Source organism: Triturus cristatus, chromosome 5_2 (genome assembly GCF_964204655.1).
Source record: "Triturus cristatus chromosome 5_2, aTriCri1.1, whole genome shotgun sequence".
NCBI lineage: Eukaryota > Metazoa > Chordata > Amphibia > Caudata > Salamandridae > Triturus > Triturus cristatus.
Genome location: NC_140588.1, coordinates 1,111,197,044 through 1,111,224,141, shown reverse-complemented (window position 1 = coordinate 1,111,224,141; position 27,098 = coordinate 1,111,197,044). Strand labels below are relative to the sequence as shown.

At 42.2% G+C, this 27,098-nt stretch overlaps 1 protein-coding gene across 1 annotated transcript in view; it reads right to left on the bottom strand.

Moving 5' to 3' along the window:
- The window catches only part of LOC146829805 (nicotinamide N-methyltransferase-like), a 75,306-nt gene extending 48,591 nt beyond the window's left edge, over positions 1–26,715 (bottom strand). Inside the window, exons 1-2 of the mRNA XM_085608508.1 lie at positions 26,397–26,715; positions 16,626–16,833 (exon numbers count right to left, since the gene is read on the bottom strand). Of these exons, the coding sequence (XP_085464634.1) occupies positions 16,626–16,833; positions 26,397–26,544 (356 nt within the window). The 5' untranslated portion in view covers positions 26,545–26,715. The remainder of the gene's footprint in view (positions 1–16,625; positions 16,834–26,396) is intronic.
- Between the last annotated feature and the right edge of the window lie 383 nt (positions 26,716–27,098).

Below are 27,098 nucleotides of genomic sequence, written 5' to 3'. Positions count from 1 at the left end.
GCATATCCTCAAGACACAGTTCAGTTGTAGGTCCCGAGGTGCCAGAACTGCCTGCCTCCTGGTTCGGACCACTCGCTGATTACGTTTACCTTTCAGTAGTTGTTTCCGTTCTTGTAAAAGTTCTTTACAGGAACATAGATGCAGCAGATCTTCCGGTGCAGAACCGCATAAGCGGCACATAGGGCCCGCCGTCTCCATTAACCAGGGTGGGAGATGCTGTATGCAGGGTAGCAGACCAAGTCTATACTTCAGAAAGGTAATTTTTATAAACTTGGCATAGATCAAATGTAAGTACTTTTGAGCGACTGGCTCCTGGTAGGTATTCAGAGTCATCCATCCGTGAGCCCTTTTTGAGAGTCAGGCTTTATCCTACAGCCATGAAAGATATTTGACTGTTTTCCAAACCAGTTTCTTGAGTACCTTGGTATTTGTAGGTGTTTCCCAGAGTTGGTTCAATCCCAATTTTAGTAAGCCATTTTTAAGATAACTCGCTGCAAGGGAAGCGGTATGGTGCTCTATCTCCTTCCATAGCTGTTCATTTAAAGTTCCTGGAGGGGCTTTATGTACTTTAACCTAGGTAATGATGTATGCCCCTTGTCTTGCGATAGATTGCTTCTGTATGCCAAACTTGAGTCTGATTTGCAGGGGTAAAGTATATTAAGGCCCCCCAAATATGATCCTATATGTAGTTCATACTGTGGAGTCAAGTATTTTGGCACCTCTTCCTTTCTGCGCCTCACTGCCATAAGTGATTGTTGGTAGTAGCTTTGCATGAACCACGTGCACTATAGGTAGAATCGATGGGCCGGTTAGAGTTCAAAGCTTTTAAAGGCATTGCCAGTGCCAAGCCTTTATGCCTAATGCTGTTCCTTTGTGCAGTGATCGTCATGGTTCTTGTTTTTTCTAGATTTATTGTTAGGCCATTTGCTTTGTAATAGTCCTGTGTAGCATTTATAAGATGTTGAAGGCCTACTTTCTTTTAGCTAATCAGTACTATATCGTCTGCATATAGGAGACATGGCAATAGGATGTCTCCCAATTTTGGAGCATGTGAGTTACAGGCATTTAATATCGGTACAAGATCAGTTATAAACAAGTTAAAGAGTGTAGGTGCTAAAACACATCCTTGTTTAAGCCCTTTGTCTGTTAATATGCGTCTCGACAGGAATGATCCATCGCCCAGTTTAATCTGAACCCAAGTGTCGGTATGCAGGTTTATCTGCACGTTTAAAAGGCACTGGGGGAGCTCCCAGCGATGCAGTTGGGGCCATAGTCTATTACGAGTAGCGTGATCGAAGGCTGCTTTATAATCGATAAAACATAGATGCAGGGGCCTCCTTGCAGTCTCAGCCTTATCAAAAAGCATTGCCATTGTTATTATGTTTGTAGTTGTCCCCATCTCTTTCGCAAATCTAGTCTGGTTTCATGGAATTGCGGATTTCTCTTTCGTCCATGCCTGAAGCTCCTCTAGTAGCTTTCCAGCAATTTTTTTTTGCCTCGTTGTCCATTAAAGCCACTAGCCAATAGTTCTGTGGAGTTGACCTTTCCCCTGACTTTTAAATTGGTGAAATAATCGATCCTCTCCAAGAGTCTGGCAAGATGTTTGTCATTCTTATTTCCCTGAACAGTGGTTCTAGCGCTTCAGCCCAAACGGTTGACTCTTGCTTGTAGAGTACCGGTGGTATTCCATTTGGGCTGAGTGCTCCTTCTCCTGCCCTTGCCTATTTGCCTTTTAATTTAATTATCTTAATTCGGCTCATTGGTGAATCCTCAGTTAAGAAGTCTTCTTCCGATTTCCCAAGTGTGGTCTGGTTACTTGTTGCACACACCATTCTGATGGTATGACCTTCCGATACATCCTGAGAACTATTTCCCCTTTACGCAAAACTCCCAGAGATCCCATCATGGTTAGGATAAATAAATTGGTTTATCGTTCTCTAAAAACTCACACTGTTATTTTGTTTAATAGTAGTAACAGATTGTTTAATGTCTGCATGTAGTTTTGCCCAGAGGTCATTCTCTGCTTCTCTCTTTGTATCCCTATTTTGTTTTTTCAATAGTGCCTTGTTCTTTCACAGTAAGTTTAATTGTATTGTATCATGTGGCTTACGCCAAAGCTGTCTCAATGAGCAATAGATGGAGTTCTTAGTAAGCTTGATTTCTTTCTTATCGGTTTGTGATAAGGTCTTCACTCCGCCGAATCTCTGCTGGGTTTGAGGTTTGACCTTAGTAGCATAAACTGCAATAATTTGAGTGAAATGTTACCATTTCCTGATTTCATCTTGTCAAGCCCTCAAATCAAAGTGTTCTTTTGCAGTTTCCATTATTCTGCAATCTGTGGCAGTCCTGAGTTTGATTCTTTTAAGGTCAATGGTGAAATCTGATCCTTGAGGAGCCCGGCACCGCATGAACATAGGAACAATTGTTCTGAGCTCGATTTCTTGTGACCGGTGATTGCTATCTCCTTTGTCGCCCAACTGAAATGAGATAATTTGGTGGAACACTTTTAGGGAGACAAAAGTATAGTCCAGTATTGTTTTTGTTGAGCTGTGTGTTGTTACAGAAGGATTGTCGCCTCTTGATCTGCCGTTTAGTGCTTTTAGGTTTAGATGTTCCAGTTCCTCCAGGGCCAACTGTGCAGCATTAGTTTGTTTGCATGGATGAAGTTTCCCTTGCATTGGGATGTTCCAAATTGTATTTTGTAAGGACACTTCTTTATCCAAGGAGGAACCTATTAGATTTAAGTTTAGGTCCCCTGTAAGAATAAGGTCAGCTGTAGGCCCTTCTCTAATACACGTTTCTACAAATTTACACATTTCTTTTACTAGTTTGCTTTTCTGTTTTGGTTGAATGTAAACATGTATTAATATAATGTTGGTGTCCATTGCATGTGTTGATTTTGGGGAGAATAAGTTTACAGGTGATGTAGGACCAAATTCATGGACGATAAGATTGGTTGTACGTACAACATATATTACCAGACCTCCCTCGAGGTGTCTGTATTTTGCCCCTGTTAGTGCACTTGTATAGGAACGCAGGAATAATTGCATATGAGGAGGATCAACCAGCCAGGTCTCTTGTAGCATCACAATATCAAATGCCCTGATATGGGTGACTAAGTCCATATCTGTTAATTTATTTGCCAATCCATTCACATTCCATGAGCATATCCGCATGGACCCTTTCTTGCCGGACCTTTGCAGGGGACATGGAAGTTGTCAATATTTGTTATTGTTATTTATTGTTCTCAAGATCCATTTCATATCAGAATCCCAATTCTGCAGTGTAATGGGATCATAACAGGTTTCAGGTTCTGCTGGAGGGAGCTCCCTGTTCATTTTACGCTGCCCCATGGCTCCTTTCAGCACCCATGTAGTAGGCCTGTTTGCGGTCACCTCGTTTTCCCTTGTGTGCTTTGGCATTAACAGGTCGGGCTATCCTGGCTTGATGTATGGGATAATAGTTATCCCCCAGGGCTTGAAAATGACGCTTTCTAGAATTTTATGAAATTGTGCAATTGTAGATGAACTCCATGTTGCTCTCGTTTTTTCTCCTGCCGTGGAGTCCTTGCATTTGATGAATTCTATTGAGTCTAGGTCAGTTGTCTTGATCTCAGTTAAGGATGGAATGTGGGATAGCAGAAGTAGTATATTGCCTCGATTCATGATATCATACCTTCCTTTAGAGGTATATTCTGGTACAAACCATATGGCCATTGTTTCCTTCCACTTATCCCTTTAGAGTCAGTATTTTGCTTTGTATACGGAAGGGCAGCATTATTATGACATCCTCCTATTTACCGCAGGTTCCCTTCTGCTCTTTTCAGTTGTGCCTTTTGTTCAGCTTCCGTTATTCGTCCTGCAGATTCTCTCTGATTTTATTCCCAACTAATTTGGTTCGGCTCTGGGAGTGCCTCATGATGCTGTCCCCAGTGACATTCAATATTTGTAATTCGTGTTGATCTCCATATGTGCTCTTTATGCATCCCAGCAGGTTTGCTTTTACTTGAATCCCCTCCCCTGCATTATGTGCCGTGTGTCCCATTTGCACCTCTGTTTTTATATCTTCCGGGATGTTATTCCTGCTGTTATCCTGTGAGTAGGTTTAGAAGAGAGACTCCCATTCCTCCTTATCGAGGTATGAGAAATTGTCCAGGACTTCACTATCTTCCATTTCACTGAGTTGGGATGTTGCGGGTTATATTGTGTTGGTGGTGTTGCAAGCAATATGTTGTGCTCTGAGCCCAGATTTAGGATTTTGGGTTCACCCACTGTTGTTTTTGTTTTTTTCTATTTTATCTGCAGACATGTATGTTCTTTTTCCTTGCCTGCGAGTTTACTTTGGTACTGTTTAGCTCAGAAATTGTTAATGCCTGGGGCGTGGCTTGCGCGCCGCTGTGAAATGGCGGATCGCGCTTGAGCTCCGTAAAGAGCGAGGGCCGACGGAGGTATTGCTGCCGCTGCGGACTGCCCCGTTCAGCGCAGAGGATGATATCCTGTCTGTGAGACTGCCGTGTGTGCTACGAGGGAGTTTTCCGGTGGTGGGAAGCGGCCAGGGACCATATTTCGGCATTTTAAGGTGGCGCTCGATGGTTTCACGAGCGGCCGCCATTTTGTTTCTTCACTGAGGGAGTTTTACTCTCTCCTCTACACGACGACGCTACTGGGACAATCCTGTCAGGAATGGAGTCATACAAGAACTGGTGACGTTTTTTCACTTTTTCTGTGCTTATTTTGATTTTTTCCTTCCGCCTATTGCAGTTCTGCCCATTGTGAGAACTTTTTGAGGTTTCTGCTAATATATTACTCGTCAGGCGCACTGCCACTTCCTTATGTGAGGCTTCTTTGCTCTATGCTTGCTCTTGGTTGTTTTCGAGGTCGGTGTGCGCCTACTTGTTCCTGCAGCACATGATATTTTTTGTGAGGTGGTTTTTTTTCCTGACCTTGTTCACCTGCCATAATCATTGTCCTGCTCTTTTTGCTGAAAGTGCGTTATCCCTTCCTGCTCGTTTTTCTTATCTCACATTAAGGGTCTTACATCCCCTGGCATTTCCTGCCCTTACTCTATCTGAAGGGGTGTATTTTGTTCCTGTTGAGGTGGTGAGCCCTATGGCTGTGAATATGGGCCCTTCACCGAATGCTAAAGACGTAAAGGACTCTAAAGCATCCCTTAAGAGGTCCAAACAGGTATCCCCTACACCTGAGTCTGCTCCAAAAGACACTAATTCCACTCTTGAGTCCATCCTGACGCGCCTTAATGAGGTCTATGAAATTGCGCAGTCTACTAAGACTAACACAGATTTACTGCAGGTGGAGGTGTTAGCCATCAGGAATGATTTCAAGGCCCTTTCCCTTCGTGTTTCAGGTACAGAAACACGGATTAGTGGCGCAGAGGATACCTTGCAAAAGCACTCTAGATCTCTCACTCAGATGGAGCGTTCCATGGCAGCATTGAGGAAAGACCTCACTGAACAAGAGGATCGTAATCGCAGATCTAATCTGCGTATTTTTGGTCTTCCGGAGGATGTTGAGAAAGATGCATCTTCCATGATTGAGTTTCTTTATCAATGGATTCCTTCTACACTACAAATTTCTTTCCAAAGAGATTTTGAACTGGAACGTGCACACCGTGTTCCCACCTTTCGCCCCAAGTCTGCTACGCAACCAAGAGCGGTAATTTTTAAGCCACTTCGTCATCAGCATACAGAGCAGATTTTGGCTCACATGCGGAAGGTTAGAGCTGTTTCTTGGAATGGCCATCGTATTTCAATTTCTCAAGACTTTGCCAGGGACACGGTGATAAGGAGGAAGGGCTTTCTTAATCTCCGGAAGCGTTTATCTGAGATGAATATCCCCTTCTCCTTTGCTGGCCCTTCAAAATTCCGCATTACTTTCAAAGGTCGTGTCAGAATCTTTGATGAACCTGCTGATTTGGCCTCGTTTTTGGATAATCAGATGGAGTTACAGATGGAACTTCAAACGGAGGCCTCACATGTTCCTGGTTCTTCTGGCACCTGATGCGGTTATACATACTGCAATGTGTTTTCTTCTTTGTCAGATCTATTAAGTCTAGTTGATTTTAGATCTGCGCGGTGGTCTTTATGTCCATTGGTTTTGGTGTGTCTTTGTCGTCTTTTGGTGCTCCCTTGTTATCGTTATGGTGTAATGGTCTTTATTGTTGTTAGTTTTATTGTATAAACCTTCCAATTTTTTGTGGTAGCATCTCTTGATGGTTTGACTTCACTCCTGTTCGCGTGTCGTCCTGTTACTCCTTGCCTTCCCAGTTTGTCTCTCGACGTATTAGGTCCTGGTCCGTTTCTTATCCCGTTGTACGACTTCTTTATTTTCGCCGAATTTTGATGTGAAATTTGGTTCATTCTATCTCTTTGTGGTTGGTCTTTCTGCCTCATGGTTGTCTTTTGTTGTCTCGTATTTATGGAGTAGGCCATTGTTTTTTCCTTTGTTTTATCAACGTTTTGATGTATGGATTGTTTATATGTTTGAATCATAGGTGTTTATTAGATGCTTATTTATGGCTATAATTAGAGTCAATATGTGTCGTCTTTATAGTCACTAGTTATATCTATTTTACTGATTTATCACTGAGTGGTTTGTTTATTTAGTATTATTAATTATCTTTTTCGAATAGGTCAGATTTTTATAGATGCTTTGTACTTGATAGTTTTATGCCTCTTTACCTACATGTTCACTTACTTAGGTAAGCTTACCTCTTTTTGCCAAATTGTGTGTATCTGGTTTTATCTATTCATGGTCAGTTATCTATAAGCTTATCTATAGATTTTACATATTTATATATAGTATTAGTTCTCTTATTTATCTGCCATAGGGCTTCATTGATTGTTATATTGAGAGGTTACTATATGCCGTTTTCTATTATGTTTCACTTATTTTTCCCATAATGTATCATATAGTATGCTTTAGAATGTATTTCTTCTTTTCTCTTCATTCTGTTCCTTTTTCTCTTTATGAAGTCTGCTTTGGTTTTGCTCTACCTAATAGTAATGTTAACTTTTAGCTCACTTTCCACCAGCTCTTATTGCATGCACTTGTTTGTTTTTTTCTCTCTCTTTCCTGCCCTTCCCGTTTTCTATGATCCATTTTAGCTGGTACCTATATATCAACTTGGTTAAACGTGTTGCCTTTATAGTCTTTCATTTTGCTCTGTTTCCAAAATGCTATAATTAATTCCAGTTCTTAGCTTTTAGATAGTTCTTTTTTTAAACACGTATAATTAGCTATGTACTGTTTTGGGGCTACTTATGCTGATGTTTTTTATTCCTCTTGTTGGTCCCTTGCTCTTTTTCCCATGTTCCCCCTTGTATGAATTTGGTCTTTTTCAGACCTGCCTTATGGGCCCTTCTCTCTCTCTTTCTGTGTATTTTCTTGCTTTCTTTTTCCTCTTCTTTCCTTTTTTCTCTTCGGATTTCCTTTTTGGTTTCACCTTGTTTCGTGTTGGCTTCTAATGTCTGCTGGTTGGTTCTCCTGGACGTTGTAGTTCATTTGTCATATATGAAATGTCTTTTTTTCCTGATAATGGTTCTATGTCTGGATTGAATATACTTTCCCTTAATGTTAAAGGGTTAAATCACCCAGTTAAAAGGTCAAAGATTTTGGACTACTGTAAATCTCTTTCTTCGGATCTCGTCCTTTTTCAGGAAACAAAGCTTTCTGCCAAGGAGGCATTGTTTCTGAAGAAAGAGTGGGTCTTTGATGTTGCTTGTTCAGATGCTTGTGGTAAAAGAAATGGGGTAATTACCTTAGTTTCTAAACATTCTGGGTTATCTATCGTTTCCTCTGAGCAGGATAGAGAGGGTCGGTGGTTGCTGTCTAAGATGTCCAATGGTAATGCTGACCTCTTTGTCATGAATATTTATGCCCCCAACAAGGATGACCCGTCCTTTTGGAAAGCGATCACCAAAAAGCTAAATGATACACCTCACTCTGGTAATCTTATTGTAGGTGGAGACTTTAATTTGCCAATGGATCCCATCTTAGATAGGAATTCTGCCTTTAATTTTCGTCCCCCTAAAGCACATAAACAAATGATTAATATGTGCTCTCTTACCCATCTTCAGGATGTCTGGCGTCTTCATAATCCCACTGGTAGTGACTTCTCCTTTTTTTCTTCCCCTCATTCGTCCTTTTGACGCATTGATTATCTTTTGGTTCACTCCTCTCTGGTTCAATCTTCTTCTTCTCCGCTTATTCACCCTATTTTAATTTCTGACCATGCCGCAGTGACTTTTACTCTTATGTCCTTTGCCCCTAGGGCACGATCTCATTCGTGGAGACTAAACACAGAAATTTTACATGATGAGTCCTTGGTGCGAGAGTTTTCCAATGATATTGAGACGTTTTTTATTGAGAATGTTGGGTCAGTCAGTTCCCCTGTTGTTCTCTGGGACTCTTTTAAATGTACTTTCCGTGGTCAGGTCATTAAATGTATGTCAAGGAGAAACGCAGCCATTAAAAAGGAACTCACGGACTTAGCAGATGAGATTAAACATCAGGAATCCCTTTTTCGACATTCTAAGGATAAGTCCTGCCTCCAATCTATTAAGAATTTAAAGTATACGTACAATACTATAGTCACTAAGAGAGCTCATATTGGCCTTCAGGCTCAGAAATCTAAGAAATTGCTGTTAAAAAATCGTGCGGGCAAGATTCTTGCAGCCACTTTAAAGTTTCAGGAATCTTCTTGTAATTCTTCCCAAATTTCTTCTATTACTGACCGGCTTGGTATGAAAAAATTTCAAACTGTAAAATCCTTGAGGTCTTCCGCGATTTTTGTAATAATTTATATACCCCGTCTGCTCAAGCTTCTTTTGAACAATGTCAGGAGTTCTTGAAGTCGGTTCCTTTGAAAGTTGTTTCGGAGGAAGATAATAACTCATTGAATTGTCCGATTACTTCTGATGAAATAATTTCCGCGATTAAAGCTACTCGTTCTGGTAAAGCTCCTGGTCCTGATGGATATCCTATTGCGTTTTATAAAACCTTTATTTCCGTGCTTGTCCCGAAACTTCAATCCGTTTTTGATGCTTTTATTAAGGATGGTTCTGTGTCTGGGTCCGCGGCTGATGCTACTATTGTAGTTATCCCCAAAGAAGGGAAGGATCATGCAGATCCCAAGAATTTTCGTCCTATTTCCCTTCTTAACATGGAAGCTAAGATCTTTGCTAAAATCTTAGCTAAACGCTTAGAGTCCTTTATTCCTCAATTGGTTCATCCCTCCCAAACAGGTTTCGTAAAGGGGCGTCTTGCACGTGATCATATTCGTACTTTTTGTCATATTCTTGGTGCCGCCAAGCGATCTAATCTTCCGGCGGCGGCCTTGGCCCTTGATGCTGAAAAGGCCTTTGATAAGGTCTCTTGGCCTTTTTTAAGAGCTGTTTTATGTGCACATAACCTTGGTGATTCCTTTATTCGTATGGTTATGTCTCTTTACTCCCGACCTAGGGCTAACATACGGGTGAATGGTGCTACGTCTTCCTTTTTTAACCTTTGTCAGGGCACTAGACAAGGGTGTCCTTTGTCCCCTCTCTTATTTTTGTTGTCCATTGATCCTCTTCTCAGAATGATTGACTCGCATCCAGATATTAAGGGGCTCTCTTTTGGGTCTCATCAGATAAAAACTGCTGCATATGCAGATGATGTTCTCATTTTTTCTGATGATATTGCACTGGCCATCCCTGCTATTTCGGATACGATTTCTCTTTTTTCAAAAGTTTCAGGATACACTCTGAACAAAGATAAGACAGAGATGTTTCCTTTAAATGCTTATTGCTTCTCCTCTCATATGGGTTCGGCGGGCTTTAAATGGGAATCTAAACAGCTAAAATATCTGGGTATCTATTTTTGTTCCACCCTATATGCTACGGCTACTTATAATGAATCCCAAACTATTCTTAAGGTGAGACGTCTTTTAGAAACTTGGTCTCCGAAGCATATTTCTTGGTGGGGCCGACTGCAGACTCTTAAAATGATGATCACTCCTATTATTAATTTTGTTTCCTCTATGCTTCCAGTAAGGCTTTCTGATTCCTTCTTTCATGAACTTGATTTGCTTACTTCCAAATTTCTATGGAATGACAGAAGGGCTAGGATTGCTTATAAATTTTTACGTAAATCTTATGATATGGGTGGCTGTAATTTTCCTGATTGAGGGAAGTATCAAACGGCTTTTCTGGCATCCCAGGGTGCCCTTTGGGTTTCTTCTCCATCTCTTCATGTTCCAGCATGGTTGACAATAGAACAGGAACTGGCCTCCCCACTGCCGACTGCCTCTTTTTTAACCACGAATACCCTTTCTATTCCATTCTCTCGTTCTATTATTTTAGACACTATTGCTGCGGTTCGCAAGGTTGATAAGAGAGTAGCAATTCCACTCCATAAAACTAGATGGTCGTCTATTTGGCGCAATTCTAAAATCAAAATTAATATTGAGCCAGAGTTGATGTCTTACTGGGCTGGGAAAGGTGTCTCACTTGTTAAACATCTCTATGATTCCAACAATGACCCTTCCCCTTTCTCATCCCTAGCTCAACAATTTTCTTTATCTAATTTAGACTTTTATACTTTTCTTAAGATGAAAGGTTGCACTTGCTAAAATGCACCTTCATCCTTCTTCCCCTATGATTACGCTTTTTCAGTTATGGATCAGGACTGGTCATGTTGCGTCTCGGATTTACAAATTCTTATCGTCCTCTACACTCCCTTCCCAAACTGTCGCACAGCAAAAATGGTTACATCATTTTGATCATAGTGTTACCGATCATATCTCTTCTGATACCTGGCAAGATATTAATTGTAACAAAATCGCCCCCTCTTTAATGCAGTCTAAGTTTTTCTCTATTAATCTTCTTCACTGGACTCCCACTCGTTTGTACTCGCTAAATCTCAAAGAAGACAATCTGTGCTGGAGTTGTGGGCTTTTACCAGGCGATTTTCAACATATGTTCCTTGATTGTTCCCTTCTCCAATCCTTTTGGGATTTAATTCACAAACACCTCATGCTCATCTTTAACATTAAATTCCAACTTTCTTTTCCATTAATCCTTTTAGGTCCGTTGGCGGCCCCAGTCCCTCTGCCTTTAGATCCCATGGAGTTACAGTTGCTGGATCTCTTATTGACTATTGCAGTCAAAGTAATTCTCATGGAGTGGAAATCCTTTTAATCCGTCTCTTATCATACTTGGTGGGCTTGGGTTTCCTTTCTACGAAGTGCTCATACGTCAGTTGACCATGCTCATCTATCCCCTTCTATATCTACTGGTGTTTGGAAAGGCTTAGATTCAAACATGGAGTTGTCCTCCGAGGGGCTGGTGGAGCAATATCCCTTTGATTTGTCTGGTTAGTGTTGTCTTGTGTGTTGGGTGAATCCTTTGGAAATCCTCTCCTCTTCCTTTTCTCCTCTCTGTCTCTCTTTTTCTTTCCTCATCTCTTTCCTACTCTTTCCGTCTTTTCTTTCTTCCTCTCTTTTCTTTCCTCTTATCCCTACTTTGCCATCTGAGGGTGATACTTTTGATAAGTATCTTTGCCGGATATCATTTTGGTTCGTCCCTCCTTAAGTAATTTATTTATCTGATATCTGCGGATTAATGAATGACAATGATTTGATTTCCTATTATTTAATTGTATTTTAATGTATCTATTGCCTCTGTCTGATATCAATTGTATCACTTTTGCTTGTATCTCATGTTTCGTATTTGCTTCTTTAAAATTTCCTCCTTTGACTTTGTTTCATAGTATACTCCTAGGTGATGGAGCATTTGAGATGTCTATTACATCAATATTGTAAACGCCTATTCCTTCTGTAGTAACTTTCAGTTTTTCCCTAGTCCAATTCTGTGAGTTCGACTCCTGGTTTATCTCCGTATCTTCATCATTGGGTTTTTTCCCCAAGATCTGAGGTGTCCGGGAGGCGTAGATAGTTTGATACTGTAGGATTGTTGTTAAACTGACAAGACTGGCTGGACTGATTAGACCAGAAATCACTGCCCTACTACTTTGATCTTTGATTCCTTCTCTCTCTCCACTTTCCATTTGGTGTAGGGGCTGGAGGGGACTCAAAAGGCCCATTGTTGGGGTAGGGCCTGAGAGAAGAGTGTACCCCGCATTTTTTTAGGAACCAAAATTGTGTATCTATTTTTGGCTGGAAAAGGCAATGTTTTAAGATTTTGTTTTCTGGTGTTATGTTGTTTATATTGCTTGTCCTTTTAATATCTGAAATTAATTCAATTATAGTGTCAGGTTTCTGTATAGCAGGTCTAATTTTTGCCTGTGGTTTGCCCACTGTACCAGCAGATGTTTTCAGCTTCCTTTTGCGCCCAGTGATTTTATCTGTAGATGTAGTTCCTCCACGCACACGTCCTGACCTCATGTTTTGCAGTGCTGTGACTGGCTTTTAATTTTTTGCGGGTTTTCTTGCTTTGCAGTTCGATGGCACCCTTTTTTTTATATATGTAAATTTGTATAAATTGTATATTTATTTATTAAAAAGTTTAAGTCCTTTAAGTTCTTTAAGTGATCCTCAAAATGGTGACACCAGTCCCCCGTGTCCAACGGCTAACAGCCAGTGCTCAAGACTGCAGGCCACGAATAGCAGTCAACAGCAGGAGGCAGCAGGAGTCAGCAGGCAGGCAGGCTTCAATAGCAAATGCATCACCGCCTGTCAAAATGATGCCACCCGCCCTCTGCCCTCTGTGCGTCACTCTGCGTGTTTGCTCCCCTTTCCTCCAGGGGTGTTTTGCAGAAGCCAGAAAGTCCCTGCAGTGAATCCCCAACTTTGACCCCCCAGAAAATAACAGTCACTGGCTCGTCTTATCGCAGGCTTGACTTGCTTTTGTAGCTCTTGCAGCTTTTGTAGCAGCTCCCACTTCTTTGTTCCTGGTTCTGAGCTGGGCTGGGAATTGTGGGTGAGTCCAGGTCCCAAGCGGGAACACCCCAGATGCCCTTCAAGACGAACCCAGGCCTAGCTGGACCGCTTCTGCTAGGAACTGGGATCGCACTCGCAACTGGTAGCTACTACCACCGCCGCTTGGGCACCCTTTCCCCCATGATCCCCTCTTCTCTTCCCCGCCTTGCCTTGTCTGTTATTGTGGCCTCAGCAGGATCTGGGGATGCCGACAGGTGTCAGGAGTATCAAGAGCCCAGGTACCGGGTTGTAGCCTGGTGGGGGGAAGGCGTTGCTGTGAGAGAGGGGGTACACCAGCTAACCAAGCTGACCAAGCTAAAACGTAGCAGCCGATGCCTGGGCAGCGGTAAGGACAGTCCAGGCAGAGGCGGCACCGGCAGAGCGAAAGTCTCTGACAAAAATTGATGCCGCCCCCTGCTGGTGCTGCTCTATGTTAATTGAGCTTATGCTCAGCTCACTTTGCTGGGTTGAGCTGATGCTGAGACTGATGCTGAGGCTTATTTAGTGCTTGTTTGTTTCTTTTTGCCTCGGCGGGAGGTGCCTAAAATTGGGCTGGGCACTCCTTAGGGGGCACAAGCTCTGTCCAAGCTCTGGTGTGCAGTGTTGTGTGAGCGTAAGTGCAGCCTGGACTCACCCCTGTCTCATGGTCAATCTCGCTGCCAATCTGTTGTCCAAGCCGCAGAGATGCCGCAGCCTCTGCAACGGCCCCACAATTGTCTCTCAACGGCCTCACAAACGGCAGTAGCACAGTCTCTTGCGGGCTCCTGTCCTCCACTCACGATGACCGGATAAGCTCACCTATGGCCCCCCTATGGGGGCATTCAATGCTGCTTTCCTGCCACTTCCCTGCCTCTCCTTGCAGCTGCAGCAACCCCAACAACCGGAAGTCAGGCACCGGTGTGTAGGCTTGTCGGTCTGAGATCCAGTCAACATTTGCGATTGACACAGTTTTTTCTCCTCGGGTGCCATATCTTATGGCGACCGTAGTGTTAAGGTGAAACCTCTGGAGAAGGGATACTAGTGCGTCCTCTACACCCATACCCTTCATCATGGTCCACAATGTATCCCGGATAACTGTGTCGAAGGCACTGGACAAATCCATGAAGGACAAGTGGATTGAACCCTTCCTGGCCTTCACGTATTTGTTAAATAATTTGGAGAGATTAAGGCATTGTTCGGTTGTGCCTCATCCCCTCCTAAAACCATATTGTGTTTTAGACATGACCCCTACAATGGATGCCCAAGTCTTCAAACGGGCAAGGAGGACTCTGCCGAGCACCTCAATTGTGGTGTCAACGAGTGAAATTGGCCTGTAGCATGCTGGGTCACTTCTATTACCCTTTTTAAAAACAAGGACCACTAGAGCCTCTTTCCAAGATGCAGGCACGGGACCATTAAAATCTGACTTAAAAACATTAATCAACCGTGGTGCCCACAGTTTAGGGTTGCTTGCAAAAAGCCTGGCGCTTTCAAGCAAATCTCCTGTGCCATCGCCTCCTCCACTTTGGATACTGTGATAAATAGACTAACTTGGGTGGCTACAGATAGATATTGAGGCCATCCAATTTTCTACCTTTTTACCTAATGGATTAAAGATACCAGAAAAGTGAGATACCCAATCATGTGACAAAAAAGTCTATCTGCTTTACTTCTTCAGTAAAAAACTAATATTTCAACTCTCAAGCTCTTCACATGCTTCTCATTTCAACTTTTCTTTCCTCAATCAATTCAATAAATCTTTATTTCGGCAATGTTTCAGCCATAAAAGAACAGGTAAAAAATATGTACAGTAAAAACATACAGTAATGGGGCAGTAACTGCAATTTTAGCGTCTAATATAGACCAAAACTACTAACCACTATTTGAAATTACAAAACTCCTTTTGATCCAAACAGTATGCAAAAACTTTGAAAGTGCAAACACAATGTGACCAGCAGTATCAGTTTTAAAAATCCTTAGTGCTTCTGAGCATTTCCGGAAGCCTAAATTTCTACAAATTGGTACTATCCAGTACTTCCGGGCTCTACTGTAGAGAGGGCAGAAAAATAAAATATGGCATTCATTTTCATTGTCCATTCCGCAACCTGGGCATTGTGTGGCCCCTGACGAAGACCATTTGCTGGTAAGGCACGCTATAGGAAGGGAGCCGAACCTCCATTGTATATAAAGCTTCCTAGCCAGAGTAGGGTAAATCACATTCAGATAATCTTCAAATGAATATACAGATTTAACCTCTAGAAATGCTTTTACCATCGAACCATTCTGCTAGTCATGCAACCAAACACTGGAGCAGCGAGATCTATGGTACTCAGTAAATGACTTCCCTGAAATCTTACTACAGGCTATTGCAGTGTTGAGCCACCTATCCGCAAGGCCCATTGTCAAGAGTTCTTGTTTGACATAAGAGAGCCAGGGAATATGCACTGCTTTGCTTAGACACAATATTTCTTGAAGTTCGGTTCTGTACTGCAGAAGTTCGGGCGTCAACCATAGCCTCCTCCAAAACCTAAGGGGTTTAATGGCTAATTCCTCCTGGATGGGGAGAAGACCCAGGTCAAGCCTTAGCGGTAGGAGAGGTGTACTTTGGGGAAGCAGAAGCAGCTGCCGCAGAAATCTGTTCTCTACTTTTGTAATTTCAGGTCTAACTGCATGCCCCCATAATTCCCCTCCGTACAATGCCGCCGCTCTTGCCCTCGTTTTATAAATTTCAAGACCAGGGCTTATAGGCTTATAAGTGGAGGCATTTGTCATTTTTAGTATACCCCCAGCTATTTGGGTCAATTTGAGTTGAGATTTGGCCAGCTGGGGACCCCAGGCTTTCCTCAATCACAAGTTTAGATTTGTCAAAATGTTGACATTTCTTCTTTTATATTTGCTGTTAAGCTGAGAGAATGGTGTACAAACTGATAGGTCACAAATAGTGGTCGGGGGTTGGATACCAAGTTCTCTTGAACTAGCTGCAATAAAACCTTTGTACTAATATAGTTACATTGCAGAATTGTTAGTTACATCGGGTATGTAAAAAGCTGCCTAATGTTTAGTAAATAGGTGGGGCACATTTTGTGACTCCCAGTGACTGGCTCCAAACACAAGGATGACCGTTTATGGGGTACAAAATACCACCATCCCTTTAGTTGAATTCCAAAATGGGATTTGTTTTTCAAAGCTCTGCTGTTTTTGTAAACAAAAACCCATTTGGGAATATCATTTACAGGAGCAGGCACACTTATACAATTCCTAAATGGGTAACTTTTTTAACTTATATTACCACAATTGCAGTCACAAACCAGTGATACATCTCGTTGATAATCATAAGAAAAAGAGGAGATGCCCAATCAAGACTTCTCCTATTTGTGATTCAGAATGAGTTGGTAAACATCTGTGCGATCTAATGCGTATTAACCGAATTACAAACCACTTTGCACACCATTTGATGTGATGCATTTCAAGCAAAAGTGAGAGACAGTTCATGCTTGCTCACTTACAGGTTCAAAGATGGAAAACTGTTTTCTGAGTGCCCTACACATTTCTAGTATCAACAATAGAAAAATGGCAAGAACCTGCTGCTCACCTCTGGAAACTAGAAACTGATTTCAAGAAAGTAATCCTGTAGCCCTTGGTGCTAGGACTGCTGGCAAGGTAAACATAGGTAGGCATTTGAAATACATCATCAGGTGCAGAATACATACCTTTTGCCCTGAAGCTCACAAAATGCCTTTGCTACATGACTCCAGTCCAAAGAACCGGGCTCATTTCTCCGCCACTTCTCAATCACTGCAACACATTGATCAGTTGAGCCACCAAGAATTATGTCTGAAAAGTAGTCACAGGCTGGAAAGGTCCATTGGATGAAAGCAGCATGGGACAGCTCAATCAGGAGCTCCCCTTTGACAGCACCTGGTAAGAAAAATTTACAGAAATGGATTATTGATTATGTTTTTGAAGTATTTAAACTAAATCAACCTCTGCACACCCCTGGGTAGCTCGGCACAGAGCAGTAAGGCTTAACTTTATAGGCAATGTGTAACATACCTTGTGTGACAACTAGAGCTTAATTAAATGAACAAAACACTACCACAATGTCAATAATCCAATAAATTGACCTTGGGTTATTAATTATTAAAGAATAGACTGAAATGTATTGGTCAGAAACATAAACTGCACACAGGGATATTTGGCTGTGATTGAATGGGACAAATACAAAAGTTCAGGGCAACCATGATGGAGCCTTGGCCAGATACTGGGACCAGGCTTGGCCAGCTGCAAACTACCTTAGTTGTGTCATCGACGGAGGTGAGATGCAAGAAGCAAAAGCTTGATGTGTCATCGTCAATCCACAGGATGAAGGTGACACACTCTTTCTGTATCAGCACAGCACAATGTGGATGTTGTATATGTATCACTTGAAGTCAGGCCAAAAAATGTACTGGACTCATAATCATATCTGTTTTGGTCCTCTACATGTGCAATCCCATTCTTAGACAAAACAACTATATTTCACAAGTCAAAATTAAAGGTACACATGTCTTTTAATAATGATGTCAATGTATGCAATGACACATATTTCAGTCGAGCAAAGAGCAGCAGACCATAAAGTCTGCTCCTAACCCATTGTCTGAAAGTACAGTTTTATACATATGTATGCAATTTGTGCACACACACTACAGGCACCTGCTGCAAAGGTGCATAAACTGAATAGGCTACAAATAGTAGTATAAGATGTAGAGATGCACCACAACAATAACACAAAGAATGGATATGATTCCTGTCTTTATTTTATTTTATTGTTTTTACAGAGCATACTATGTATGCAATGAAGACAGGCAACACATTTCATCCATGTAAATGGACTTCTTCAGGGAAAATATGATTGCGAATGAGAGAGATTTGCCAAAAGGAAGCATCGCAATATCGGTCCTAGAGAAAACCCACAGCAGTGTACTTCCTCAATGTTTCAAATTCACGAGTACCAAAGGTTATCTATCCCTGTCGTCCCATTTGAGCAGCATGTATAAGCTACGCCACAGAGCGTCACTCGGTCGCATCCAACCCTTACAAAAAGATATGATTCCGTGATCGGAATACTCAGACCAACAGCAGGGTTGAAAACAGAGGCTCTAATGACCTTGGGAAGTCTATTATTGGTTTTCGGGATCCCCGGGGCACGGCACAAAAAATGGCACCTGAATACCGTGAAATCGCATACGACCGGACTGGAAGTCAAGCTGCCCTGACGGCCTAGACTGACCACTGGAGAAGCCCCCTAGACGATCGGGTAGTAGTCCGCTCTCCAGGGAAAATCGCCAATATATGCTGCAGCAGCTGAGTCCTGTGACAGGCCCAGCTGATTGTGGTGTTGCAACGGATTCTGCATTGGGCCGTGCTGCGGCTGATACCTGGTGTTGCGCCCTGAGAAGCATAGCTGACGACGGAGCGAGCCCCTTCGAAGAATCCTGCTGTGCACACTGGGTTCTGTGTTGACTGCCTGAATGAAGCACGGTCCAGCACTCGCAGAGTTGAGGGCTGCCATCTGGAGGTGCGGGAGCGAGGAGCAGACGCACGATACACATTGCTCCAAAGTCGGCAATGGTGCAGGATGGTAAGGTGGAAGATGCTGAGGCGCGGCACGTCCTGCACCAGCTGGCAAGACCTGCCCTGGGTGAAGAACCAAGCGCTGAGAAGAGGTAACGGGGAGAGCGGTCCTCCACTGATGAGCGGGAGTGGCAGAGGGGAGCAGCGGGAGGAATCAGTCATGCAGTGAGAGCAGGAGGTGTGGTGACAGCACGACTGTGGGCGCCCACTTGGGGCCTCATGGCCATGGCCATCTGGAGTCTTAGTCTGCCAGCAATGAGCAACCTCCTTGCAGTGAGGAGGTCAGCCTTGGGGGCAGAACATTCCTAGGTGAAGTGTGGTGGCCTGGGGGACTGAGAACTGTACCGGAAGAGCCTGGGAGGGACTTGACTGACTTCAATATGGCACTCAGACAGGACTTGCCTGACCTTAACATGCAGCCCGCCACATAGGGAGGCAGAATGCAGGATTGAGACTGACTGCCACACTGGGAATCTTCATACAAGTCTGCTCGGAGTTATTGACCAGCGGCGAGCGGGAGCTTTGAGTTCTCCACCCCCAATGGTGGAAATTGGTGCTGGCTTTGGATTTTGCAGGTGCTGAACTTGGTCCCCAGTGTTGGGGAGGGGCACAGGATTGTTTCTTTTGAAGAAGTAGGAACACCTCCTGGGAAGTGGTGGAGCGTCATCACTATGGAGGTGCATGGGGTGCCTCTACACACTTTATTCTCAGCCAAAATATTCCTTACAGAGCCCTCTCAGGACAGTGCCTGACCTCAAGATGGCATCTGGATTTTGTTCAGACTGCGGTATCTCATCTTTCCAAGTCCCCTGCTTTATTATGACATTCTCTGATTGCACCTGATCATTATCCTGACAGCGGAGTCCGAGCACTTTGTACAATGCCTGGTGGAGCTGCTCGATTCAGCTATAGAGGAGATCGGCCCTGGTTCATCCCAATGGCAGTAACCTACCCAGCCAGACATTGGGCACAGTTTCTCCCCGTCTCCCGGTTTTTCTCCCATCCCTCCCCCTCCCCTGACGAATTTCCGTAACTTTGCTTTCTTTTTTCCCATGTTTGATTTTTACTCTTGGAACAAATGTAACTTGTAACCTGTAACTCTGATCCTCATGTAAAGCACTCTGATACCTCCGGGTCTAGCCAGACCTATATAAAACTCAAAAAAATAAAATAAAATGGTGGACACTTGGAAAATAGGTTTAGGTATCTGCCAGATATATGTTCCTGCTCTTGACAAGTGTGTATGTGAGGGCCAAGAATGACAGCTATGAATTTGTCACAACACCTTAATACATGGGAATCTATTATGGGTGTTTGCATGGGAAAATCCATACTTCAGCCATTTGTTGCACAATGTCTGCTGTGTGAGGCTATGCTTTGATGTGTGCAGTGTAGAGTAACTGAGTGTATTCAACCACTCAGAGGCATTGAATGTGAATATGATTGTGATAGTCTGATATGAACTGATCTTGCTTTTAATGCCCATGCATTATGCAATCGCTACGGCCACCAGTTTAGTACCCATTTGCATTTAGCTTGCACCATGCAAGGCCACGCAAATAGTACACAAAGGCTTCATTGATGCATAGTAAAAAGCAACTTAGATACTGCCCATTGCCCTTGAGGCTGTGCTCATGCCAGCCCACATGCTTCACATATTTTGGACAGACTGTACTACCTTGACATTTTCCTCAAAGAATCAGTTAAAAACGTGTTATTGGAAGTATATCCAGGCTAGTCTTCGTCACACCTCTAGGTAGACTGACAAATCAATTCCTCCTTCTGATAGACTGGCAAAAAGACTTTTTAGACAGCAGCCATTGCCAAAAACCTTGTACCCAAAGTTTTGCTATGATACACTTGAAATAAGGACGTTTACATCTATGTGGAATGCTGCCAGAAGTGATGGTCATGGTAATTTCCGTACAATGTGCCCTATGTCAGCCCATGAAAGCTGAAGCCATGTCTTGCTTTTTGCGCCAAATATAACAAGCCTAGAGGCAAATGGATTCACCCGCTGTGTAATTACTTAAGCATTATGAGACATACAGAGGCTTTAAGGTCCCTGAAAGGTGATAGCTCTTCTCTGTGTTCATGTTGGCCTCTGTAAGTAAATATCTCTTTGCCGTAGGGCTGATAAGGTGAGCGAAATAGCAGAAGTTCTAGGGGTGGCAGAGAAGCATAGTTGAACAGCACACTGACCATCACTAGTACTTGTGTCCCCTAGTATGACTAGTGTACGGGCAAGTTTCAAGTTCATTATCCTTTTGTTACATTTTTTACTGAAACTAAATTGAATTTTAATCTTAGCAAGTGTCTACAACTAGTCTGTAGGAATAGGTTAGCTGAATAGTAGGCTCGGTGAACGTAACAAAGCATCAAAAGGTAGGAATTGTCTTTGTGTTTTATTTCCTCGTATTATTGACTTTACAAAAACTATTACTACTTAAAAGAGGCAGGCTGATTGGACAAGGGAACTATTATTTTACATGCATGATGCTCTTATTCAATTGAACTTGATTTTAATGCTGTATTAAGTGTTGGATTATTTCATAGAATAAAAAATTGTATGGAATGTATGTTTTATGGAAAGAAATCAGTTACTACTACTACTACTACTACTAATAAGACACACAAGGCCTGATTTGTGTGGCCTTGGATGGCTTTATAACAACATGTTAAGCATGGCAGATGATTGAACTCTGTTACATAAGTTGTCAGGGAGGCATACATTCATTAGGTAGTCTATGCCCATTTCCATGCATACATCCATGATGTATAACGACCTCTCCAACTTCTTCCATGAAAATACCACCAAGATCTGCAGCAACTTTAAACCCGAGTCACCTCTGTCAATCGTTCCAGCCTGCTAAGCTCATCAACCAACGATTGCCAACTGATAGCATGATAACCCTCCATCTACCAATTACACTGCAGCAATATGAAGACAGTCCACTCAGGGGATCCCACCATAGCTACAACCTGGGAAGAGCCACGATAAATGCTGCACTCACTTCCATCATCAACACCTGGAACAAAATAACCCCTTCCCAGATAGCTGTAAACTTGACGAAATCATTGCCCTCCTCAAAAACACCTATAGCCAACCCTGCAGTACTCAGCAACTACCGACCATTCTCTCTGTTCCCTTATCTAGCCAAAGTCACAATCAGGACCCCTTAGAATGCAAAAACCTCCTGGATGACTCACAATTATGATTCTGAAACAGCCACAGCACCGAAACAGTGCTCATCGTTGCCACAGATGACATACGTACCATCCTGGACCATGGGCAGACTTCTGACCTCTTCCTCCTTGCCCTCTCTGCTGCTCTGCTGCTTTCTACACTGTCTCCCACTACACACTTTTCACCAGGCTACACACTGCTGGAATATTAGGCCCAGCACTCAAAAGGATAGCTTACTTCCTCTCCAGAAGAACATGACAAGTCAGGGTCTCACGTTCACATCAGAACCCAAGGACCTCATCTGCAGAGTCACACAGAGATGTTGGTAAATCATTGAATGTGTCAAAAACCATGGCAGTTGCATTAGAATACCCTAAGTGCCCCTTCCTTTCACATATGAAGCTGGACCCATGTAGATAGAGTCCCCGGGTTTTACATCGGCCAAGGGAGGGGGGATACATGCTCCCTTCCCCTTAAATGTGTTGCTGGGCCCTGGGGGTGAGTAAATAGCTTTAAAAAAAACTTGGAAATTCACTAAAAAACAAAGGTTACAGTGACGTTATAGTAAGAGGGCAATGCTTCTCAGGGGAGGCATAATGAGGAGAAATAGTTTTATTTATTGTTGTTACTCTTTCCATGTGTGCTACATTCCGAGTAATTTGCCTCATTGCTTTGTGCAGCACAAGGACAGAAGCAGAAATTATTTTGAATATGGCACATTGCTGCCCTTTCCCTATTATGCAGAGCTGCAAGCATTTTATTTACCAAATGTAACCCTAAGCGGCGAAGTGACCCTTGCTCACTATGCACCTGGAACCAACCTACACCCAACTGATGAGGCCCAATCAGGCTGAAACCTTTCTTCCGTTTCTCATGTTCCATTTTAGAGTGGGCGTGTCTTTACAATTTGGGATGGACTTTTCATACTGAAGCAGTACCAAGACTAATTTGCATATTGCTAGGACTGGACTGATGATGGGCAAAAGAACAATGGGTCAGAATACTACCCTGAGGGATTGCTGGTGGTTAGACAAACTTCAGGAATTCCTCTCATCATTCTTTGTGTCTTTGTGCGTCTGCTGTCTTTATGGTGCCTTCAACCACTGCTCAATGTCCACAGGTCCCATGCATGCCAGAACATGCAGAGCATCACACACAGTGAGTCACCGGAGCATAACAAAAACAAACAAAAAAATACTTAGCCGTGTATCCAGGGAGTGTTTCCTCTGGGTACGAAGTCAATATTTGTTTTTCTAGCCCCACCACCTGGTTTTACCTGGCAGTGGGAAACAGAAAAAAAGGCCTCAGACAGTATGCTCTAAATAGGGTGGGCTGTATAAGCTTACTAAGACAGCTGCCATTCCATCGGGCCTTGACAGGTAGCTCTCCATCAATAGAGGGCTTCGACAGAAAGCTGGTGGCCCTCCCAATACTAAATACTAAATACGGTAGAGAGACAAACAGTTTGTTGGAAAGGTACTCCTTCTAGTCAAATATATTAAATGACCATTATTTTTCTGAAGTATAGAAGACAATAAAATCATACATAAAGTTAAAATATTGTGGGGCAGATTTACAAGGAACTGACACATCTGTAGTGATGTGTCAATGTTTCCGCAGCAGCCTGTGACACCCTTGCACCACCATAGATGCGTCGTATTTATAATACGGTGCACCATGGCAAAAGGATTGACAGATGCATCAGAAATTCTGACACATCTGCTGGCCCAAAAGTCATGCATTGCTTGAGTCATGTCGCAAGCACGATGCAACTCCAGTAATGCATGTTGTGGTCTATATTTATTGTACTGCGTCACTCTGCTTGAAGCAGACATAAGGTTTTGATGCTGTGGTGTCCTTGAAGTGGAACAATGAAATCTTGTAGATTTCACTGCATGACTTTCACAAGGCTTTCCTGTGTGGAAACACCCACCCTACATACATTATTCCTGACGCAGGTATAATGTGACGCAGGTCTTTACAACATGACACATCTCCCTAGATGAGTCACGTTGGAAATTGGCCGCATTTTTACACCGCCGCTGAATCACATAAGTGAATGAAAGGCGGTGCAAAAGTGTTGCAAAGGACTTGTAAATCTGCCTCTGTATTTTGTATAATGTATTATTACTTATGACAAATTACGTATAGAATTAATTTGAAGTAATTCAATTATATTTTACTTTAAATTATTAAATTATTAAATGCTAAAATAATTCAAAATAAAACAAAACATGTTGTTTTAGATAATTTTTTAAACATTAAAAAACAATGTTTTATGTATTTAATTATTTAAAATAATGTAGGTAAATTTTAACTCTGCGGTTTCATTTTAAAACACTAAGGGCCCGATTCACAGAACTAACTTAAGACAAAATCCTAAACTTACAACCATTTTGGTATTCACAGAAGGCACTTACTCATTTCGGTATTCACAGAAGTTCGGAGTCCTAAGTTTAGGACCCCTAAATGCCATCTGTGAATACCGAAAGTCTTAAAGTTAGGATTTTTCTCAGTTTAGGAGTCGTAAAGTTAGGACTCCTAACTTTAGGACTCCTAAATGCCTTCTGTGAATACCGAAAGTCTTAAAGTTAGGATTTTTCTCAGTTTAGGAGCAGTAAAGTTAGGAGTCCTAACTTTACTACTCCTAAACTGAGAAAAATCCTAACTTTAAGACTTTCGGTATTCACAGAAGGCATTTAGGAGTCCTAAAGTTAGGACTCCTAACTTCTGTGAATACCAAAATGAGTAAGTGCCTTCTGTGAATACCAAAATGAGTAAGTGCCTTCTATGAATACCAAAATGGTAGTAAGTTTAGGATTTTGTCTTAAGTTAGTTCTGTGAATCGGGTCCAGACTCCCTCATTTTCCATGAAAGTGCTGCGTCTCAGTGGTGGACCATGTATGGTGCTGGACTTACTACTGTTCGTTTTTGGCAGTAGTAACTTTCCACTTATAAATTTGTCTCTACCCCCTCTTTAAGGGGGTGTAGAACATTAATTCAATGTGACTGATTTAGTTTGATGGTGCTTTGGTGAGACCGCATCGCAGCTGCACCGGCAAACCTTTGTGCGATCCGCCCACCACATAATGACTGTTTTTTGTCATTGGCAGGTGATTCCTTTGGTATCCCACTGCAGTGCCTATAGAATAGGCACCACAATGGGAACATAAAAAAAAGTTCCAGCACTGTATATTCTGAAAAGTTCATGCTGTGCTGGGACTTCTGTACATGCATAGAGGGAGGCACATGTTTTGCCACTGTCTGCATCTACAGGGTATGAGGCACAGGGTTGCCCTGTAGGACCCCCTTTGTTTCCTTTCTACCAGGGTTTTCAAGGGATAGAAACCACCATGATAACCCTAATAGAGAAGAAACTCGTAATATGCTTGCCTGGACCACGGCAGCCCTCTGCGCCACAGGCAGGGAATGTGTATTTGTAAAGCGTACTTTCACGCGGGGGTATCTTTGCGCTGAATAGCAGATGTTTATTGTTACCCAACTCAATGGTACTAATTTTATCGACCTCAGATGGATGAAAGGCTGAGTGGGCCTTCTGGTATTTGAACATGTGACCATAAGGTAAAACACAGGCCCCTGCAGAGGACGCATTAGTCCATTGAGCCAACAGACCTGGAACGGTGGTTCCCTAGCAGAGACGGTGCTCCCAGGGTGGCAGGACCACTAGGGTTGTAATGTGGCAGTCATAAAACTGTCCCACCACAAGTCTGGCAGTCCAAGGACTGCCAGACTCGTAATTAGGCCCTAAATGCCTGAGTGACTTTACACTCCTATTTTGTTAATACCCGCAGAAGTAAAAACCCATTGTGCATTCTACAAGTAGTAGATTTACCTTTGTGAATAACGCCAGAGTAACCCAATATAATACAAAATGTAAATATGCGGCAATAGGAAAGCACTGCTGACTACATAAATGTGGGAGACAGAAGTACCTTTGAATGCAGCCCTTGAACGTGCACTATTCATGCTCAGGGCAAACTAAGGGTAAAGAGGGGCTACATTTTATGCCTGGTGTGAATTTAAGTCTAATTTATGTAATCTAGGCTAGAATATATGAAACTGTGCACATATGGTCATAATTGTATTATCATGAAAAAATGAGATATACAAGATTCATTAAAAGAACCAGGGAAATATATTTGCTTATTTCATTCATGAGGCATCAGAATGTTAGTATCATTAATATTTTAAGGTCCCATCGAGTGTGTTTTTAATAGTGGGTTGTAGAAACAGCCTCCTGTTTTTTATTTCGATTCTCCAGTCTCAAAATTTACATTATTTGTGCAACATGAGTGAAAATAAATGACATTCTTGACATTCATCTTGCTTTTCAATGCACAATGAACAAAAATCTATGGATGAATGGTAAATATGTATATAAATTACAATGTACTTTTCATTATCAATGTCTTTTTTGTCCCAAGCACAAAAATGGAATTTGATCTTTCTGTCATTTGTCTATTAATCCTTTTGACTTCAGTAGCTACATCAATTTGCATTTACATATATTGATCAATCTTGTCTTTGAATAACCAGAACCGATTAAACAACTGAGGCACCAAAAGCAAGAATTCAATGTATAAACATGGATTACATATTTGTCAACCGCAAAATTTCTCCCCACCTTAAGCTGGGATGACAGGAGATATTAAAAACAGACCTGAGGTGAAGATTTTGTTGATAGCAGGTAACATCTGTGTTATCCCATCATTGACGAAGGCAGAATCCTTTGCCATATATTCAGTCACCATCGCAGTCACATCCAAGTGTCGATCATGGAGCTCTTTCAGCTCAGAAAATGATGCCATTTTCAATAATGTGAAGTTTCAAAATCTACGCCTTCTGTGTGTGCACCTATTTTTATATTAAGTAATCTAAATTGCAAATTATTGAGGAACAGAAAACGGTTTGATTTGCATTGCTCCAAACGTCATTCAAACTTCTGTTACTCTTTGCTGTCAGCTGAGTCAAGATTATACATATTTAGCATACTGTTTGCAAAGCATAATGTGGGCAGGTGTGCCACATGTCCCATCATCTTAACTGAAACAGATACAGCAATGTTATTTCTGCCAATACAATGAATAGAATTTTTATAAAAGTCCTTCAAAAACATGCTCTTGCTATTCATTCTTTGAACACGCTTGGTTTTGGGCTTTTTCTTTTTAGTTTTTTTTGTCAATGAAATTATGAGTATCAAAAATATACTCAAAACTTGAAGCAGAACCATATGAGTGCTATTAGATTCACTCGAAATCTGATCAATGTTCCAATGTAGGGAATCACCACTTTGTGAACATGTCTTTTAAAAATGGGGTTACTATTTGAGAGGAGGTACTCATACCAAAACACAAAAAACACT